The 22,556-nt window shown below is 46.4% G+C and overlaps 1 protein-coding gene across 1 annotated transcript in view; it reads right to left on the bottom strand.

The window, feature by feature from the left end:
• The window catches only part of LOC138267136 (polycystin-1-like protein 2), an 835,832-nt gene that overhangs the window by 86,884 nt on the left and 726,392 nt on the right, over window positions 1-22,556 (bottom strand). The window contains exon 29 of the mRNA XM_069215990.1: window positions 1,771-1,994. Within this exon, the coding sequence (XP_069072091.1) occupies window positions 1,771-1,994 (224 nt within the window). The remainder of the gene's footprint in view (window positions 1-1,770; window positions 1,995-22,556) is intronic.

Below are 22,556 nucleotides of genomic sequence, written 5' to 3' on the forward strand. Positions count from 1 at the left end.
TATTCATCACGGTCCTTAAAATCTGAGCATATGCCAATCCTGAATAAATTTGTCAACATCATTTAGAGAAAAAATATCTGTTTATGCTAAGTAAAAGATATTTTTGTATTCATATTATTCCAATCTCTAAGAAGAAACCAAAACATACAATGGTACTTTGTCTGAAATAACTATTACATCAGACTGAAAAAAACATCTAAATGATACCTTTAAACAAAAGTGTTAGATACAGCCTAAATAGCACCCTAACAAATCTCTGTCAAAGGTAATCCTCTAGCATCCCCCAAGAGGTTGCCACTTTGCTTTTTTTTCCAATAATGCCTGAAGAGATTTCCTAGTCCAACGCTTTATAGGGATAAAAAGTCACAGATTTTTACCCACTTAGAGATGTTAGCTGTGGATGCCTTTTTCCCTTTGTTACTTCCTCCATTGACGTCTAACAAGGACTAAGAAGGCCTAAACAATGCTGATCAATCAAGGCAAATTCGTAATGCCCTTTTACCCTACATGCAGGGAGGTAATCTCGCCCCACCTAACCACCCTTCAAACTGCTACACGAAGCAGCGCGTCTGTGAAAATACAGCTGACCATAGCCAAGAATACTGTCTCAGCCCTGTCCCCTACAGCATGAAGGCTGTACTAAGTGGACCCCGCCGACCACTCGAACAACCAAAGTGGTTACATAGCAGTAGCACAAGCGAGAGCAATGATTGCTGCAGGATGCGTACATGTCAACATTTTCAAACTGGTAAGTGGGATATTTTGCAAAAAATATAATTAAATTGGGGGAATGTATTTTCTTCATAGGCTTATATTGAAACATAGGCAATTTAAGGTGGGAGGCACCAAAAAGGAAGCATATATTTGTTTAAAAACTCGGAAGTGTCCGGCCTCAATGTGTTCTGTTGGCATGCATCAGGATGGGTCGTGGTCATGGCAGCAAGGACGATTCATAGTTAGGAAGCTGGTTTAGAAATAGTAATAGAATAGGAGACTGTCTGTCGGGTGGATGCACCCTCACATTTTAAGGATTGTGAAAAGAAGAATGGGACTGAGAGTTAACGGATAGTTAAACTGAAGATATAGGTAATACATGCTTTGTATACCTGGTCTAAGGGGAAAACTGGAAACCCGGATGTGGCTCCCATCTCCTGTCTGTCATAACATTCTATGTTTCTAGAACAAGTTATTGTTCACTGCAATCTTGGACTCGGTTACAAGACCAAAAACAATCAAGAAAATCATATGTAAGATACTTCATATTTTCGATATTAGATATTATTCAAAAATGTTTCAGATCACTGGACTGAAGTGTGCTCTTGATTGCATGAATGGATAACCTGGTAATTAGCGCCAAAATCCTAAAGAATATTGCATTAGGAACTTTCATTACTGAGGCCAAGGAACTCAACATATACTCAAACATAAGGAGTTAATTTGAAAAGTAAAGGAAATTCATACAACCAAAGTTTGCCACATGTGATTTATCTTTTCACCAAATATACATGCACAACACACTCTACAGTCTCTGTGTAAATAACCTCGACCAAATGGCCGCAAATGGCCACAAGGAGACATGTGAACGGCATACAAACAACCCAAATTTTAATATTTTAATAATATATAAAAAAAATCACACAAAAAACTATTTATATTGGCAACTCACTTCTCTATATTGGAGGGAAAATTAAAATAATACTCCTTGACCACTCGACTCTACACATTAAGAAGATTGCATACAGGAACATTATTTTGGTTGGATAAACTTGCCTTTATCACCGCTTCCGGGGTCAGAGTGGCACACTGTGTGCTCCGCAAGGCGGGAGACATAGTCGGAGACACTCGGCCACTCTTTCCTTGTTTCTTCTCCTGCTCTTTGGTTTGCCGTGGACGGATGTTTCTAAAGATCTGGACGATGAGTAGGTTGATGGGGAACATGAGGATGGAGCTTTCAAACCCAATCATCACTTCCTGCCAGGTGAATTCTATCCTACCTTTGAATGTTAAACAAACACGGAAGGACAGGAGAGATTAGTTACATTTAGAAAAACTTCACAGAGTTCATTTCTTAGCTCCAGTTTCAAACTGTAGTTTTGGGGGAGGGAATACGACTACACGTTGTGTAAAGAAGGCATGCAAAATAACTTGAGTCAGAATATTAGAAAATGCAAATCACCAACCATTGGTGCAGGAAAAGAGCACAAACCTCTGTGCAACCACCTGCAAAGTGAAGCCCCTCTGCTAATTTGCTGTCTTGCACAACATGACACTCTTCACCAAAATAGGCTTAAATCGAAATACTTAAACATTTAAATACATAAAAAAGTTGGGATGCTTGTTTTATGGTATTTTCTTTTCTACACATGCTGCCAATGTCATATCATGGTGGTGTGGTGCTGTTTGCTATTAACATGACACAGGTTTTGAAGATGCTGAATTCCTGGAAGGTATTCAGTAAAGTTCCTTCAGGGCTGGTTTGATGTGATTATGTCCCATATTTATACTTTTTTAGCGCCGCATTTGCGTCAAAAAATGATGCAAATGCGGCGCTAAAAAAAGTACAAATATGGGCCTATATTTCTGTAAGCTTTTGATGAGTTCGCTGCGCACAATAAATGTTCTTTGTTGCAGCCATGAAGCTGCTGAACAATGCCATCTTAAGGATTTTTGGAACCCTAGAGGATATATTTTGAACAACTTTGAATTCAACACCCATATCACCTACTTCAAGCCTTCGTGATGACAATACTGAATTATACGTTAACCTTTCAGAAAAGTGGGGCACTCAAAAAACAGCCGAAAGCTCACGCTGTCTGTCATACGCCAGACAAATAGCACCCAAAAGAAAGCTTGACCCAGCACTGACAAAGCCCTCTGTGCTTGGATCTTAATTTTTATGCCTCGTTGCGATAATTCCGTATGACCGTACAAGAGGAAGTGCCGCGAGAGAGTGGGTTAGTTTATTCAGCCACCGCCTTTCATCTGTTTTTTTCATGCTTTGCTATTTTTAGCTGGCTTGTCAATCAAACCTCTGGCATTTTGAGGATTTTTGTCTTGACAGCTGTGTCCCACAGGAGAGGGCCATATTCTATAATGCGCTTTAATTGCAGAAACCATTTGCGAGGCGAAAGAATCTGGTGGTCTAGACTGAAAGGGTATTTCATCACATGAGCAACAAAAGGGAAATAAGGAGGAGCCTGTGATAGGGGACGGAACCAGGGAAAGGAATACAAGAACCAAGTGGTCCTATGATGAATCAGCACAGAAAAGATTATGGCCCTCATTACGAACGCAGCAGTAGCTCTGTGGTCGGACCTCCAGCACCACCAGTTTTCCTCCATAGGAGGGTCTGGCGGTGCTGGTGGCCCTAATCCACCAGGTCAGCACTGCAAGCAGCACTGCCCTGGGGATTACGACTCCCCTCTCTGCCAGCGGTTACATGACGGTAACCCTGACATGTAAAGGCTGGCAGAGACGGGGTGCAGGGTGCCCCGGGGGGGTGCTCCTGCACTGCCCATGCACTTGACATGGGCAGTGCAGGCCCCCCGCCCATCCCTGTCACAAAGTTCACTGTCTACTTTGCAGACAGTGAACTTTGTGACGGGTGCTGGTGCAACTTACGCACTACAGCATTGCTGCCGGTTCTATTACAAGCCAGCGACAATTTTGTAGGCTGTTTCCCGCTGGGCCCGTGCCTGCTGACCCAGTGGGAAAGTTGTAATGGGGTTAGCGGGGAGGCAGCCACAATGGCGGCAACCTCCCCGTCAGTACTTCGGCAGACAGGCTTTTCTGTCTGCCAAAGTCATAATGACCCCCATTGAGTGATGTCCTTATTGGTAGTATATTCCACAAGACCACTTAGCCTGACGGATATATACCTTCCTATGGTGCTGGAAGTAGGGGTCTCCAGAGTGCTGCAGTCACCTGCACACCCAGGTTGAGGTTCAGATTGGAGATCATTAATAAAGAAATGTTTATATATTAGTCTTGCTAGGCATTTTATGTGATTTAGAGGTGATGGCGCCTGGGGCCCTATCTTTTCATCTGGGGTCCGATGAATCTTTTCTTCTCTGTTCTGAGGGGTGAAAAGATAGTTTTCCCAGATTATTCAAATCAATTACAGTGCAACTTAATAGTCATACATTAAACCTCAGAGTCCAAATTAAAGTTTCAAAGGGCTTTATTACAGACTCGAAGCCAAAGTTACATAGGTGAGTCTCAAAGCCATAGTATAGAGATACAAAATCCCCAATGGAGAATTAAGTTGTCACACAATATTACATCGAAGCAACATATAAAAGACCCAGACTTCAATGGCAAAAATGCAGAAAATTAGGAAAAGTACATGGTGTCTGGATTCTAAAATTAAGTTCTCTTGCCTAACCATAGAATCTAGCTCCTAAACTAATCTATTACCAAAAGGATATCTGAGAAAGTTTAGCAAACAGGACTTCAGTAGAGGATTCCGTCTAAGAGAGGTGCGGTGGCCTAAAGCCACATAGAAAGTAGGAGATCTGTACATCTCAAAAGGTCTACTCTGAGCAAAGGGAGAAGAGAGAATCTGAATCTCTCTCCTCCTAACCAACTTAAATGTTAGTTATTCCAGGTGTGATGACATCATGGCAAAAACGCTCATTTGAAAAGCAAAGCTGCAAATCAATTACAATTAACACTTCAGTCTTCCAAAGCCTTCGTTACCCCGACCTTGATATATGCTTGCATTCAGAAATCTCAGCCAGGTCATGCTCATCCATAGGCAACAACTTTGACAAAATGCAGCCAATTCTGTGTATACTGTTCCTTTCACTGACTTCAAATGTAGGATATTTTGTAACCTTAACTAGTGAAACTCTTGCTAGGGAAGTAGAAGGCAAATCTGTGAGGCTACATTGTTCCAGAGGCTTTCTCTCACATATATTAAAAAAGAAATGTTGCTTGTTTTACAAAGTAATACATAAATATGGTTAAAATCTATGCCAGTGGCATGGACAGTACAAATGAAGCACTTGTCACATAGGCCCTCATTACAACCCTGGCGGTCGGTGATAAAGCGGCGGCAATACCGCCAACTTGCCGGCGGTAAAAACATTGGAATCATGACCACCGCAGAAACCGCCAACACAAACAGACACTTTAATACTCCGACTGCCACAGCGGTAGTAACAAACACCGCGGCGGTAACCGCCAACAGCCATACGGAAGACAATGTACCGCACACTGCATTACAACACGCCTATCCGCCAGCTTTTCCGGGGCGGTACCAACGCAGGTGTTCCCCATGCTGGTGTAGCTTCTCATACACCAGGAACATGAACGCCGGCGAAGACGACAACAGTGAGTACTGCACCTAGCACACGGGGGGGAAGAGAGTGACACACACACACACAACACGCAACACCCCCACCCCCACCCTCACCCCCAACACCATACACACAAACACATGCAACAACATTACATATACACCCCGTAACCCTCAGGAATAATGCAAGGACAAAAGGAATGGAGTAAAATGAGTGTAATATTAGTAATTTTGAGAAATATGTTCTTAAAGCAATAAACAGTATACAATATAAACAATATATACAAAACGAGGGACAATGCCCACTCCAAAATGTCAGTGGCCCACTGGGCCCAAACATATAGGCCAAGGCCACACTTGACTCCTGCCCTAATACGGAGAGAACACCGCAGGGGCTTCAGGTCGAAAACACACAGGCACCTCCGAGGGACGGGGAATGGGGGGGCACCTCAGCCTGAAGATGGTATAACGCCACTGGCCTGGAGGGGGCTCCATGCCCACTGCTTTGTCCTGGGGAGTGCAAGGCCGCAGTCTCTCAAGTGGGTGGTTTGCCTACTGCTTGGTCCTGGGGAGTGCAGGCCACAGTCTCTCAAGTGGATGCCTTCTTCCACTGGTTCTGGAGGGGGCCTTGTGCCCAGTGTGCTTCATTCTGGCAAGGAGGGGCTGAGTGGATGGCTTCTTCCACTGGTTCTGGAGGGGGCCTTGTGCCCAGTGTGCTTCATCCTGGATGGGGCAAGGTCACAGTCTCTCACCTGTGTGTCACACCGACAGGTGTTGCCGGGTCCAGGACGCACTGCAGCCGATGTAGTCACCACTACACACTGCTCTCTGGCGGTGACGGCTGCTCAGTGGATGCCAGTGGCGCTGCAGGTGGCGGTGCAGGCAGTGGTGGTGGTAGCCTCCAGGCCTTCACCTGCAGCCTCGGACGGCTGCCCACTGGGGCTGCTGCTGTTGGCAGTGGTGCTGCTGCCGGCGGTGCAGATGGCGGTGCTGGCCGCGGTGCAGGTGGCGGTGCTGGCAGTGGTGGTGGTAGCCTCCAGGCCTTCACCTGCAGCCTCGGACGGCTGCCTATTGGGGCTGCTGCTGCTGGCAGTGGTGCTGCTGGCAGCGTGGCGGTGCCTGCCACGGTGCAGGTGGCCGTGATGGCCATGGTGCAGGTGGCAGTGCTGACAGTGGTGGTGGTAGCCTCCAGGCCTTCACCTGCAGCCTCGGACTGCTGAAGTGCCATGGCTGGTGTTCTGAGCCCCTTCCTGCCCTTGGCAGATGGTGGTGCCTCCTTGCTTCTGCCAGCTGGAGTCTTTGTCTTGTCCTTGCTGGCTGGTTGTGCCTCCTTCCCCTTACTAGCTGGTGTCCCCTTCTTGCCCTTGCTAGGTGGCGGACCCTTCTTGGCCTTGGCAGGTGTTGCTGGCACACTGGCTGGGCTGACGGGTGCCTCCTTGGAGTCTCTCACACCTGCAGTAGCTGCAGAAACCACAGAGGCCGTGGACTGCGGCTTAGGTGCTGGGCTGGGTTCTGGCCACCCTGGCCCGAGGTGAAGGACGGGGAGGAGTAGGGAATAGGTCAATGTTGGCGAGGAAAAGCTTCTTAGGGACACTGGGGCGGGAAGAGGGTGAAGGTTTGGGAGTGGAGGAAGAGGGAGTGGTCGTAGGAGGTGTCAGTCTGCTGTGTTTGGGTGCAGGTGCATGGGCTGAATGCTACTGTGAGGTGGAAGGCTGTTGGGTGTGTGTGTGCTTGCGTTTGTGTACTTTGGGAGGCGGGGTCACAGACACAGTGAGAGAGGACACAGGGGACGTGTGCATGGATGTGTGGGTGGTGACTGCCAGTGAGGGGCGTGTAGTGATAGGCATGATGGTGATGGAGGTAGTGGATGAGGATGTAGTGCATGCAGGTGTGAGTGGAGACGCTACTGGGAGGGAGGTGGACGATGAGGAGGAGGGGGACACAGTGGAGGCAGTGGATGTTGGTGTGTCTGCATGTGGATGGTGCTTGTGTGAGTGCCTGTGAGAGGAAGTGTGGTGCTTGTGTTTGCTTGAACCACTTCTGTGTGTTGATTTGGGTGATTGCTGGTCTGAAGGTGTGCTTGGGATAGGCTGGGGTTGAGGGGATTGGGAATGGGTAGAGGAAGTTGGAGGGGGTAGGCTGGAGACAGGGACAATGGTTGCCATCAATGCAGAGGCCAGAGGCTGGAATGCTCTCTGTTGGGCCTCCACGCCAGAGTGAATGCCCTCCAGGTATGCATTTGTTTGTTGCAAATGCCCTGCTATACCCTGGATGGCATTCAGTATGGTTGACTGCCCAACAGAGAGGGATCTCAGGAGGTCAATAGCCTCCTCACTGAGGGCAGCTGGCCTGACAGGGGCAGGTCCTGAGGTGCCTGGATCGAAGGAGATGTCCACCCTCCTGGGTGAACGGGCACAGGAAACAAGCTGAGGGGCGGCTGGGAGGGCCGTGCTGGTACGGGGGTGGCGGCTATACCTGTTGTTGGGGTGGGCACAGAGGTGTCCGCCACCGCCAGGGAGCTTCCATCGGAGTAGGAGTCGCTGTCGGTAGTGTCCCCTCCTGTCTCGGTCGTGGTGCTTCCTTGCCCTCCATCCCACTGGTGCCCTCACTGTCGGTGGATTCAGCCTCCAGGCCCATGTGGGATGCAGCTCCCTCCATCGCCGGTGCCTCTGCTCCTCCGCCAGATTATGCTAATGCACACAAGGACAGGGTGACAACACAAAAAGGGGGGGAGAGAGACGGAGGATACACTTGGTCAATGCCAGCAACAACACTACAGTTGGCGTACCCAACACACAGGGAACAGCCCTATGCACTAGGCCATGCACTACCAGTTACACTGCTAGTCATCAGCCCATGGGGTACAATGCCTAACGCCATTAGCTGCACACCTGAAACCCACAGGACCCTGCTCAGTAGTAGATGCCCACTAACACTAATGGGGTTGGAGTGCATCTGATCTTGCCCATCATTAAACATACCCTGCCATGTTCGCCCTGGCCTAGGGGCACCCACAGCCCACATCCCCCACCCAGGTAATACCTTAACACGCGCAAAGTCATGATTATGAATCTGTACTCACACCCTTGTGGCTGCTGTGATGCCTTTAAGCGCCCATCCCACTCTGGATAGGCCACCGCCAGGATGCGGAACATCAGGGGTGTCAGGGTACGACGGACACCCCTTCCTCGTTGGGAGGCCAGCCTCAGCTGGGCCTCCGCCGTCTTCCTTACCCAGCGGCACAGGTCCCATCAGTTGCGGCAGTGGGTGCTCTGGCTGTCAAAGACCCCCAGGGTCCGCACCTCCTTGGCGATGGCACGCCAAATACCCTTTTTCTGATGGGCGCTGACCTACAGAAAAAATAGAGCAGAAAAGGGATTAGTCATACCGTCTGGACTATCATACTCATGGCCCACCATATCCACCCCATCCACTCACACCAATACATTCCCCACCATATATGCAGCACTCTGCCCAGGACCCCTCAGAACCCCCCTACATGAGGGTTACACACACAGCAATCCCTACATTCATGGCCCACGCATTATGCTCACACTGCACTCACCTGTTTATCTGGAGGACCATAGAGTAAGGTGTACTGGGGTAGGACCTGATCCACTAGTCTCTCCAACTCCTCGGAAGTGAAGGCAGGGGCCCTTTCCCCAGACACTCGAGCCACTGTCGCTTCCAGACACAGGTCACAGCAGCACTTGCAGTGTAGCTCCTCTCCTGTTGAAGGTCAGGTAGCAAGTGAGTGCACAGATAGAAAATGGCGGCCACGTATATGGGTGTGGGGTTGGCCCTAAGGGTGAGTGTGTGGCTAACAGGTATCCCTTGAATATTTGCAGGTGACTCTGGTTACCCCAACCTCTCATGGCTACTGACCCCAGTGAGGAATGCCAGGACAAGGGCAGAGGAATGTTTCAATGAGGCACATGGGCGAACAAGGATCATTGAGAGAACTTTTGGCCTCCTGAAGGCCAGATTCCGGTGCCTCCATCTGACAGGTGGATCCCTGTACTACTCACCCAAAAAGGTGTGCCAGATCATTGTTGCATGTTGCATGTTGCACAACCTGGCCTTGAGACGCCAGGTGCCCTTTCTGCAGTAGGATGAGCCTAGGGATGGTCGTGTGGCAGCGGTGGAGCCTGTGGACAGTGACGAAAAGGAGGCAGAGGAAGAAGATATGGACAACAGAAGTAATATCATAAAGCAGCACTTCCAGTGACACACAGGTAAGACACTGTAACTTCACTTTACTTTTCAGTTTTCTGTTGGACATTGTACATGGCAGCCTGATTTCCCTATTTCCATGGCCACTTACTGTACCCTTTGGTATCTTTATTTTCAGATCTCTGTGCCCTACTCTGGCTCCTGGTGTGTTTACTGCTGTCCACTACAGGTCATACCTGTGTAAATATTACAGTACATTTGAATTGCACTGTTTACAGTTTGTGAAACTAATACATTTGTCAAAGAATTCACAGACTGCGGTATTGCTACCACAGAACACACCTTCCCCCGTAGGTGGTTCCAACTCCTCCTGATGTCATCCCTTGTTCTTGGGTGCTGTTTCACGGCGTTGACCTTGTCCACGACTCTCCGCCATAGCTCCATCTTCCTTGCAATAGATGTCTACTGTACCTGTGATCCAAACAGCTGTGGCTCTACCCGGATGATTTCCTACACCATGACCCTTAGCTCCTCCTCTGAGAACCTGAGGTGTCTTTGTGGTGCCATGGGTGTAGTGTGATTGGTATGTGTGGGGTGATGTGTTGGGGTGTGTGTTGTGAGGTGCGTGGATGGTGTATGGGTGATGTTGTTTTGTGGCTCAGATTCAGTGGGTGCTCCTGGCTTGTCTCTCTCTCACTTGGCAAAATGTTTGGGTCGTAAAGGGTTGTGGGTATTGTGGGTGGGTGTTTTATAGTGTTGTGGATGTGTGAGTGTGGTGTGTGTATGTGTGTCATGTGTGTGTAGTTTTAATTGTCCAATGTGGTGTAGTTTAGTTGGTGTGTGTGTATTTTGAGCGCAGCGGTCTGTACCACCAATGGTTTACCACGGTTGAATGTCTGCCGCATTGATTCGTGGGTCATGTTGCTGTGGGTGTATTTCTGTTGGCGTAACAGTATGGGTTTTGCTACCGCCAGTTTATCTCTGACCTTCGGGCTGGCGAACTTGTGTGGGTGTCTGTTTAGTGGCGGATTTCTATGTGTGGGTCATAATACCCGTAGCGGTATACCGCCGCGGTCACGGTATGTTGGCGGCAGTCAGCATGGCGGTAAACGGCCCTTACCACCAATGTTGTAATGAGAGCCATAATGTTGATGGCCAGCACCCCTAGAATGAAAACTGTTCCATCACAAATCATGCTGGCATTAAAAAACACACAAGGATCTAGGTGAAATCATCTGTTAGATTCCAGTTTCCCAAAGCAAGATTGAAATAAAAGCTGATTATTCAAGTGATTTATGGACAATGGTATTCCATGGTATTAAAGAAAAGGAACTCATTCACTCCAAGTTATCCTAGGGTACTATACCCTCAGCAGGACTAAGCGATTGCATTGGGTTATTAGTTGATGTGGATGGGAGGTGGCATGGAGTGTCCAGCCCCCATGACAAACTGCTGTCCACTCCTGGTGCTCCTGGTGCTCCATCCCCTTTGCGCCACATAGTGTTTGACACAGCTTCCGGTCAGAATGCCGGACAGAATCGGAGAGCATGCAATGAAGACTATGCAGTAAAACAGGAGGGAGGAAAAGAAAGGAATCCTTTGGTGATCAGCACTATTCAGCCCTAACGGGGACAGGCTACATGTTGCCCTAGTTTCATTGATACTATTGATGCTATCTAGGCTACCAAGGCTGTGGGTTCAACACAGCCGTAACGGCTGTAATGATGTATCCTGACGATGGGCCGGTAGTCTGCTGCAGCTGTAGATCATGATGGTGCAAGACAGGGGACATGGTGAGAGGCCGGCAGGTATGTTGCTGAGGTGAGGGAGACAAGCTGTATCTAGGAGTCGACGCAGTAGGCCTGCCCTTTCCAGCGTAAGGTCCCTGCTTAAGTTTTCTGCTCTTCCTTCGGCCTTCTTCTTGTACGCTACATACCAGTGCTTGACGCTCCAGACAGTCATAAGCCTCAAGAATAGCAGGCACGGGGAGAAGAGCATGCAGGATATGCACCCGAGGGGTGCAGGCACTTCTGTTACAAGATGGTACCATCCAGCAAAAAAGTCAAAAGACGCGCTGCACAGGTATGTCTCATTGCCGCCCAGAGAGAAAAAACTTTGCCATATAGAGGTCAAGTACCCAACAATACTATGGAGCCAACATCATCAGTGTTCCCAGCTGTATTAGACACCGCAGTGAGCTTAGTATCTTCTGTGAACCCCATTGCCAATATGACTACCGTTGCTGCCAGCATCGATAACGAGGATACTATTAATCTCCACAGCAGGATGTAGCAAGAGCGGTGGAGTCGATGGCCAATCAATCTTGACAAAAGACTGTTGGTGAGGTAGAAAATATAAAGAATGCTCTTAAGGTACTTAAGGACTATCCCCTATTTTCAAAGGGGTCATAAGAAGGGAATAGGGCGCGTGATTATAGGGGTTGCGGGGCTTGGCTCAGTGAGTTCATCACCACCCCCGACTCACTCACAGTTGAGATGACACCAACATTGAATGATGCTCAGCCTCCTCTAGGCAGACTGCTAGGCATGCCTAGCTCCCCGATCAAATCAGCTCAGAAATCTATACCCAGCCAGTCTAGTCAGGAAGGGTGCATCCACCAGGATAAGACACAGCCTGAAAAAAACTCAAGTACCTTATTGAATAAAAGTCCACTGAAAGGTACTGCTCCTGCTGATGGAACTCAATCTTAAATGCTTCAGTTTCAGAATCTTCTGGAACCTATCCTTATCAAAATTTGTGAATGTAAGACTTCCCAGGCACAAAATATAGAAAGTCATGAAGTAAGACTATGGCCTGTTTGAGGGATGGTGAGATTGTGGTTTGAAATGTTGCAGTTTGGTGTGCAAACATTCAAAAATAGTGTGCAGGTCAAGCGCATGTGAACACTTGGGGGCAGATTTAAGAAAAGTAGAGCTGCACCCAGTGCAGCACCACTTTTCTTGCACCCCTTAGCGCCCCTCTTAGCGCCACCATGTGTGCGCCATATTTAAAATACTGCACACCATGGCACAGTGTTGGGGGGAATAGCCCCAACATTTTGGCACTAACCCTGAGCAGTATATTGGAGCCCATTGTAACCAATAGTGTGCACCCTTTTAACGCCTGTTCTGAGCAGGCATTAAAAGTAGCCACAAAAAATGACGCAGTGGAATCTCTGAGATTCCACTGCACCATTTTTGGGGTCCCCCTAATGGGGGAACGGCCTCTTTCCATACATTATGCATGGCGCATGCATAATGTGGCACAAAAGGTTCCAAAGTGACACAATACATGCATTGTGCCACTTTGTAAATATGGCGTGGTGATTTTTTAAGCCTAATGCCACATTAGCGTAAAAAAACAAAATTACGCTAATGTGGAGCTAGTGTTTCTTAAATCTGGGCCTAGGTCTTTTGCCATTGGAAGATATCATATATCAACACTTTAGTATGTTAGCACTTTTCACTTTGTATCCAGCACTTTGTAGCTACACTTAGCACTTATCTCCTTGAGATAGTATCCTAGTTCTATAGGATGTGTCATTTGTCTTAAACAAAGGCAAAGGGGGTGGAGAAGAAAGAGTGTGACCAGGTTCCATGTCAGGGCACCCTGAACTACAGGGAGGGCTGGGGGAGAGGACTGAGGGCTCTTCTCTTTGTCAGGAGGTGCAAGGGAGGGGGAGGGATGGTTGGGTGAGGGGGTGCAGCATGGGGTGGGTGAGGGAAAGAGTCTGGGGGGAGCACCAGCAGAAAAAAGGATCAGCAGCATTATTAAGGGGTGCAAGAGAATAGCACTCATTGAGAATTGGGTGGGCTATATCCAAGAGATTGCATGTAGAAAGCATGAGGGACATCCTCCAGAATTACAAGGGCCTGCTCTAGTGATTATATAATTAAAAACTTCAATATTATCTCCTGTAACCCTAATGGACTTCTTATTAAGCAAAAAGCATGTAAGCATGTGTAGGAAAATGCAATCTTGCCTGGCATGTTACCCCCATTTTTACATGTATGTCAGTTTGTTTTTGCCTGTCTCACTGGGATCCTGCTAGCCAGGACCCCAGTGCTCATAGTTTGTGACCTGAATGTGTGTACCTGTGGAGTGAGTAATTGTGTCACGGAGGCTCTGCTAATCATAACCTCAGTGCTTATGCTCTCTCTGCCTTTAAATTTGTCACTATAGGCTAGTGACCACGTTTACCAATTTCAATTGGCACTCAGGAACACCCTTATAATTCCCTAGTATATGGTACTTTGGTACCCAGGGTATTGGGGTTCTAGGGGATCCCTATGGGCTGCAGCATTTATTTTGCCACCCATAGGGAGCTCAGACAAACCTTTACACAGGACTGCCACTGCAGCCTGAGTGAAATAACGCACACGTTATTTCACAGCCATTTTCACTGCACTTAAGTAACTTATAAGTAAGCTATATGTCTAACCTTCTCTTGCTGACGGTTAGGTGCAAAGTTACTAAGTGTGAGGGCACCCTTGCACTAGCAAAGGTGCCCCACATAGTTCAGGGCCATTTCCCCGGACTTTGTGAGTGCGGGGACACCATTACACGTGTGCACTACATACAGGTCAATACCTATATGTAGCTTCACAATGGTAACTCCGAATATGGCCATGTAACATGTCTAAGATCATGGAATTGTCCCCCCATGCCAAATCTGGTATTGGGGTGCCAATCCCATGCATCCCAGGGGCTCCACTATGGACCCTGGGTACTGCCAAACCAGCTCTCTGGGGTTTTCTCTGCAGCTACCGCTGCTGCCACCCCACAGACAGGGTTCGACCCTCCTGGGGTCTGGGCAGCCCAGTCCTAGGAAGGCAGAACAAAACATTTCCTCTGAAAGATGGTGTTACACCCTCTCCCTTTGGAAATAGGTGTTAAAGGCTGGGGAGGGGTAGCTTCTCCCAGCCTCTGGAAATGCTTTGAAGGGCACAGATGGTGCCCTCCTTGCATAAGCCAGTCTACAGCAGTTTAGCTAACCCCAAACCCTGCTCTGGCGTGAAACTGGATAAAGGAAAGGGAAGTGACCACTCCCCTGTCCATCACCACCCCAGGGGTGGTGTCCAGAGCTCCTCCAGTGTGTCCCAGACCTCTGCCATCGTGGATCCAGAGGTGTGAGGGCACTCCGGAGGCATGTGAGTGGCCAGTGCCGGCAGGTGACGTCAGAGACCCTCCTGATAGGTGCTTACCTGACTAGGTGGCCAATCCTCCTCTGAGGGCTATTCAGGGTCTTTCCAGTGGGCTTTTCTTCAGATAACGACTTGCAGGAATTCACCAGAGTTCCTCTGCACCCATCTCTTCGACTTCTGCCAAGGATCGACCGCTGACTGCTCCAGGACGCCTGCAAAACTGCAACAAAGTAGCAAGAAGACTACCAGTGACATTGTAGCGCCTAATCTTGCTGGCTTTCTTGACTGTTTCCTGGTGGTGCATGCTTTGGGGGCTGCCTGCCTTCATCCTGCACTGGAAGCCACAAAGAAATCTCCCGTGGGTTGACAAAATCTTCCCCCTGTTTCAGCAGGCACCAAACTTCAGCGTCACCGATACTCTGGGACCCCTCTCATCCTGACGAGCTGGAACACAGGTGGTAGACCCAAGTGACCCAGACTGTCCAGTGGTCCAACTGTCCAAATTTGGAGGAGGTAAGTCCTTGCCTCCCCTCTTCAGACAGTAATCCTGTGCACTGCATGAACTGCAGCTACTAGGGCTTCTGTGCACATTTCCAAGAAATCCTGCATGCACAGCCAAGCTTAGGTCCCCAGCACTCTGTCCTGCGATGCTCAGCTCCCTGAGTTGATCTCCGGCTTCGTGGGACTCTCTTTTGCAGTGTTGAGATGACCACCATGTTCAGACTTCTTGAACCCATGTTAAAGGACTTCTGCGGGTGCTACCTTCTTGTGCATGGGCTCTCTATGTTGCTGAGGGTGCCCTCTGTCTCCACTCCCAATTGGCGACATCCTGGTCCTTCCTGGGCCCAGACAGCACCCTTTTTCTCCAACTGCAACTCTTGCAGCTAGCAAGGCTTGTTTACGGTCTTTTGCCAAAGAAACAACTCTGCATCCTCCAGCACTCCGTGGGACATCTTCTGCACAAAGGAGAAGTTCCTAGCACCTTTCGTTGTTGCAGAATCTTTAGCTTCTTCCATCCAGAGGCAGCCATTTTGCACCTTTATCTGGGGTTTAGTGGGCTTCTGCCCCCCCTCTGGACACTTTCATGATTCTTGGACTTGGTCCCCTTCCTTTGCAGGTCCTCAGGTCCAGGAATCCGTCTTTGGTGCTTTGCAGTCTGTTGTGGTCTTTGTAAAATCCTCTATCACGACTTTTGTGTGTTTCTGGGGAAATAGTAGTACTTTACTCCTACTTTCCAGGGTCTTGAGGTGGGGTAACTTGGACACCCTTAGTGTTTTCTTACACTCCCAGTGACCCTCTACACACTACACTAGCCTAGGTGTCCATTTGTGGTTCGCATTCCACTTTCTTGATATATGGTTTGTGTTGCCCCTAGGCCTAGTGTATCCTATTGTATTCTACAGAGTTTGCACTACTTTCTGACTGTTTTACTTACCTGATTTTTGTTTGTGTGTATATTTTGTGTCTTTTACTTACCTCCAAAGGGAGTATATCCTCTGAGATATGTTTGGCACATTGTCACTAAAATAAAGTACCTTTATTTTTAGTAACTCTGAGTATTGTGTTTCTTATGATATAGTACCTATATGATATAAGTGGTATAAAAGGAGCTTTGCATATCTTCTAGTTCAGCCTAAGCCGCTCTGCTATAGCTACCTCTATCAGCCTAAGCTGCTAGAACACTACTAATCTACTAATAAGGGATAACTGGACCTGGCACAAGGTGTAAGTACCATCAAGTACCCACTATAAGCCAGGTCAACCTCCTACAGCATGTGCAATGTTGAATTAGTTCATGACATTTAAACCAGAAGTAGTCTTCCTGCAAGAAACCATTTGAAAGACAATATTCCTAAATTCTGTATTCCCAAAAGATACTCTTATGATTTTGTTGTCTCGGCAGGAGCAGCCAAAAGGGTAGCTACTCTTTTGGCTTATACAGTAGACTGGCAACTTTGTGAGGTCAATAGGAATGCTAAGGGACATTAGTTATGGCTCAAAGTGGTAATTAAAAGGAACTTAGTGAACCTGGTTATTAATTATGGTTCCAACTTCAATGAAAAGATGCCTAAAATGGCATGAAATAAGCCAGCACCTAGAGGTGCAAACCGGTGATCTGTCATTTAGTGGGCAACAGATAATAAGGCCCTTTTCCTTAATCTATACGGTGTTAAGACCTGAGAAACATGTATTGATGTGTCTGTTACACAAAAGCCATTTAGCAGGCATTGGTGATTGGTACAAGGCCATACATAATAATGTTCAGAGCACCTTAGTTGAGTAACAGCTGATCAAAATGAATTGCTCTGCTGGCTACTCTATCTCAAAATGAGACTGGACATATATTTCAGAATTGGGCTGTAAGTCCTTGAGGGCTGCCAATTTTAAAAGAATGGGCTTTCTCTCAAGGTGAATGGCCTAATATGCCCTACATAGATTGCATCAAATGAATGTAGCAGTCTCTAGTCAGTGTTTTTGCTATAAGCAGGATGGTGCAGGAGACTGGTGTCATACTTTTTTTCCATGCCCATTAGTCCCAGAATTTTGGCAAAATGTTTTTCAGAAGCTTATGGGTATTACCCTGATACATATATCTCCGGAGTCCATGCTTGCTTTGTTTGGCTTCTCTAATGTCACTTGAGAGTCCGAAAAAAGCATTCAGTGTTTGCTGTATATTGGCACTGATGTTGCATGCAGCTTAATACTTCAGAGGTGGCGAATGGGGGAGATTTTCTCTTTGAGGCATTGGTTAGCAAAAATGCAAAGAACTACAATATTTGAGGAGGCCTATGGCAAATGGGTGGGACGGTTGCCTACATTTTTTAATGCATGTGGGTTAATAGAGGATGACCTAGGTAACCCGGCTGGCCAGGGCCACTGGTCGGAAGCTACTCAAGAATAAATGTTCTATTCTTCGATGCCAGCCAGGTAGTCAAGAATTCAAGGGTCACAAGGAGACTTGAAGACATGTCTTATAATAGCTAAGCACTTTAGTCACAATGTATCTTGATGTCGTTGTAATCATTTGTTTTCCTTTGGGTGTTTTTAAATCGAGTTCAGCACTTTAAATTGCACTTAACACAGTCTTAGTAGCACTTTATATTGAAAATGTGAAGTTTTAAGTGATATATATGATTTTATCTATATGTGATGTCACATCTGTATCAACCCGGACTTATGCCTTCTCTTTATTACGTTTTGTTAAACTATTGCTATGCGCTGCTCAAACATATATATATATATAGTTGATGTAGATGGTAGTCCAACACAAGGAATAAGAACACTATTCTTGTTGTAAAGATTTCAGTACTTTAAACCTTAGCTGAACCCCTTGTAGCTACGACAGGGCAGACAGGCTTTTTAAAGAAAATGTGTAAAGTCTTTAGAAACACCAAAACATTTAGAACGTCTAAAACACAACTCAATAAAATCCGCACTAATTTATAAAAATAGAGAATAATTTCATGAACAAAATGACATAAAAATGACAAAAATATATAAGAGGAACCAGAGAAATTAATTTTTAAAGTTTAAATAAAAAAATAGCACCAAAAAGCTTTTAGCACCAACTAAGGTCATCTGGTTGCATGTGACCCGTAACTAGGTGTGATTTAAGACTAACTACAAGGGAGTGATGGTCAGATATAGAAGCCAGGTTTGCCCCTTTAGAAGTTTTACCTTCTGACTTAGACTCAGAAATGGAAATCAAAAATCCTCAGCGGGCTAAAGCAGCAGGCTGTGGCTGACATTGCTCCAGGAGGCTGGAGCGCCATTGACAAGGTCCCGGTGAAGCCGCTGTCTTTGGCAGGAAGGTCCCTCACTGGTCGGATACTTTTGGCATCCTTGCCCAGTGAAGATTTCTATGTTTGGACTTAATCATTTCTTTGGAGCTCGTATTTCTCCAGTGTGGCAAGGCTAACAGGGCTCCCTGATGCCGAAAACCCTCTCCAGGACCTCCTGCTGAAATGGTTTTGCTGGTGCATGAAAGCTTCTGGCAGGAACAGCCTGAATCTTTCCCTGACCAGCAATGCAATTTTGTGGGATTGCCTTGGTAGGATTGTCCAGATCCTCTGGAGCACCTTTGACCCGATAAGTTTCTAAGATGCAGGTTTCTCAGGATGCTAGGAGGAGTACACATTGACACAACCAAGGGTCTCAGGACCTCAGGAACAGCACTTGGGAGCCGAGATTCAGTCCAGCAGAAGCCATCAGAATGATCTAGGGCAGGCCCAGGTGGAACCAGTCGGCTGGGCTCTTCAGGAAAAGGGCTTCTAGCACATTTTTGTGTACTTGTATCTTATTAGGAGGCCTGCCAACTGATCCCTGGAGTTCACTTCTTAGCCCTCGGTACAAATGGAAGCAGGTCCAGCCTTTCAGGTCCCCTCAAAGGTAACAACAGCAGGTACAGTCCTTCTTCTGTTTACCACTAGTGTTCTGAAGAAGGTGTCCAGGGTGCTACACTTATGTCTGTAACTAGCCTGCAAGGGGGACAGGAGATCCTGGCCCTTCCCTAACCAATAGGGAAAAGTTCAGAGGGGTAACTCTACCCAGTTTAGCAGCTGGTCATGTGTACCCTACTGCAAATAATCCCAGAGTGCCCCTCTCTAAATGAAACCAAGATGTCAGAAACTCTCTTCCTCTGTGCAGAACACCTGTGTTCACCCCATAGCTGTGGCCAGGGAAATTGGCAACCTCTCCTCGTGGTCACTTCAAACCCATTCTGGACATACCTCCCGTCCCAATAGGATTGGTGCCTGCCTTACTGGGTGGACAAAAGAGGGTCCTGTCGAGGTGTCAACTAACATTTACCTGTGACAGGGTAGACCTCTTTGAGGTTAATTAAGTCCTTTGGCACAGCCCATATGGCCGTCCTGCTAGAGGAACAGAACACCTCACCATACTATGACTTTGTCTCAGCTATGGGAGCAAGTTCACACCTTATTAATGTTCGATTCAGCGCCTGGGTGACAGCTGGAAGCTCATGCAAATGGGCTTCAAGAGGATCTATGCAGGGAAAATGTGTATTTTTAAAAGTCCCTTTCATTTAAATATTTACTACAAATCCAACTTGGACTAAACATTTTAAGAAGCTCAAAATGAACTTTGTAGATATTACTTAGGTGGATATGGCATTATTACATGTAATATTGTATCCTGAGGCTTTCCTATGGAACAGCTAACCCTGCCACAGTGAAAGAAGCTTTTAGGATCTTGTCACTGTAGGGACATGTTTAACATGAAACCTTTAAATCTCCTACTTTTAAATACCATGCGCCCTGTCGTATGGCCATTAAGACCTACTTAGGGTGAGTTATTAATATTTAAAATTGAAGTTTAGGCCTGTCTAACTGGGTTATTGTTACAGGCTGAATTGGTAGTTATAAAAATTCATAGACGGTTTACATTAGTAGGCCTGGAGTCATGTTTGCACTGTCACTATAGTGAGTGGCACAGAGAGCGCTGCAGTACACTAGTAATATTTAACTTACAGGCCCTGGATACAATTTGTACCATATACTAGGGACTTATAGGTACGTTAAGCTTGCAATTAAGAGTTTAACTCATTTTTATATTTTATAGGGTGATCAGAGCACATTCACTGGGGCCTGGGTAGCAGAGTCCCAGTGCACAGTCAAAAGACATCATCAGTCCATACAAAATGGGGTGATAATGCAAAAAGAGGCATTTTCTAGAAGGTGTCCTACAAATAAATTTGTTCAGAAATTGATGGTTGACTTGAGGTTTTTTACTTGTAAAGCAATCCACAAGATGGATACATTGTCCCATCAGTGTTCCTATTAGATTTTTGTGTTGGGGATCAAGTAGTTCTTTTATTAGAGAGCAGATGTGATGTGGCCGGTAGCATCTAATGCAAGTGGGCTTCAAGAGGATCTATGCAGGGAAAATGTGTCTTTTAAAAAGTCCCTTTCATTTAAATATTTACTACAAATTCAACTTTACCAGTGAATTGGCCTTAGAAAAACATTTTAAGAAGTTCAAAATGAACTTTGTAGATGTCACTAAGGTGGATATGGCATTATTACATGTAATATTGTATCCTGAGGCTTTCCTATTGAACAGCTAACCCTGCCACAGTGAAAGAAGCTTTTGGGATCTTGTCACTGTAGGGATATGTTTAACATGAAAACTTTAAATCTCCTACTTTTAAACACCATGCACCCTGCAGTATGGCCAATAAGACCTACTTAGGGTGAGTTATTAATATTTAAAATAAAATGGAGGTTAAGGCTTGTCCATATGGGTTATTTTGACAGGCTGAATTCGCAGTTTTAAAAATGCATAGACTTTCTACAGTAGTAGGCCTGGAGTCATGTTTGGACTGTCACTATAGTGAGTGGCACAGTGGGCACTGCAGTACACTAGTGACATTTAACTTACAGGCCCTGGGTACAATTTGTACCATATACTAGGGACTTATAGGTAGGTTAAGTTTGCAATTAAGAGTTTAGCTAATTTTGATATGTTTTAGGATGGTCAGAGCACATTCACTGGGGCCTGGGTAGCAGAGTCGCAGTGCACAGAGTCAAAAGACAACATCATCAGTCCATACAAAATGGAGTGATAATGCAAAAAGAGGCATTTTCTAAAAGGTGTACTACAAATAAATTTGATCAACAATTGATGGTTGACTTGAGTTTTTTTAACTTGTAAAGCAATCCACAAGATGAATACATTGTCCCATCAGTGTTCCTTTTAGATGTTTGTGATGGAGATCAAGTAGTTATTTTGTTAGAGAGCAGATGTGATGTGGGCGGTAGCATCTAACAGGGAGCAGGTGTGTGCCCATTCATGTATTTACTTTACTGGCATAATGGTATTTTAATTGCTGATTTATGATTTTGTTTTATTTGCCAAGTGCTTGCTGTGTTTTTTAGGCACTTGCTTTTTTAACAACGCCCATTTCTAAGCACTCCTAATGTTTCCAAATAAGAGACTAAAAGTATAAGGAAATTACGAGGCCTAAGATTATATTTCATTACAATTCAATAATCAAGTTACTTTCATTATACACTTGACCAATCAAAAGTAGCAATAGCAAGAATAGAAGGCTTACTCCAGGGTGCGGTAGAGGCTGGGCCGGCTTTAGTGCTGATGGTGCCCAATGCAATAACCTTTTTTGGTGCCCCCTCTCATCCATGACCTCCTCCTCGGATTCCCTCACTACCACCCAAAAAAGTGTCCTCATATCTTCATAGCCACTCTCTCATATACATTACATTTGTTTTAAAGTGCTGGTAAAGGTTGGCTTTACTAACCCACTCAGCTATCAACATAAAATACAGATCAGTTCTTTGCAGCAGGCATAATAACGCTCAGTGCTATTTCATGGCAAGTCTAAACTGCGACTAGACATGACTCTGATCTTTCTGTCCAGCAGGAACATTAATCACAAGAGTTATGTTGACATTTGTATTGCTGCATGAAAGCTGGACACACAAGGAACTCTGCAGCAGGGGCTTTTAAATCATACGTTATTGCTAATCACAGTGCCCCCTGAGGTCAGTGTCCCCCTCCAGGTCAGCGCCCGGTTGCACCACCCTAAAGCCAGCCCTGTGCAGAGGGATAGCAACTTAGATAAAGCATAAGAGAATGTTGTCAATTCTAGGAGTCTTCCAGAGACTAGTGGCTTAATTTAGATAGCAGTATGGACTGGAGTTCTCAAATTAACTCCGACATAGGGCCTTAGATCTTGGAGGTAACAGTCCCGCCGTAGACTTTTTGACTGGAAACCCACCTGCTCCCATGACGGTCCGCCCGCCGTATTTAGATGTTGGCAGCCCCACAGAAGAAAAACTGCATTTGAACCACTGTCTTTACCAACAAGCACCATCCGAGTTGATAGTGGGAAAGGGAAAAGAGGATGCTGGCGGTACCGCTGGCAGCCTACCCATTGTGCAGATTCAGATGTGCCTTATCAC

Source organism: Pleurodeles waltl, chromosome 12 (assembly GCF_031143425.1).
Source record: "Pleurodeles waltl isolate 20211129_DDA chromosome 12, aPleWal1.hap1.20221129, whole genome shotgun sequence".
Classification (NCBI taxonomy): domain Eukaryota; kingdom Metazoa; phylum Chordata; class Amphibia; order Caudata; family Salamandridae; genus Pleurodeles; species Pleurodeles waltl.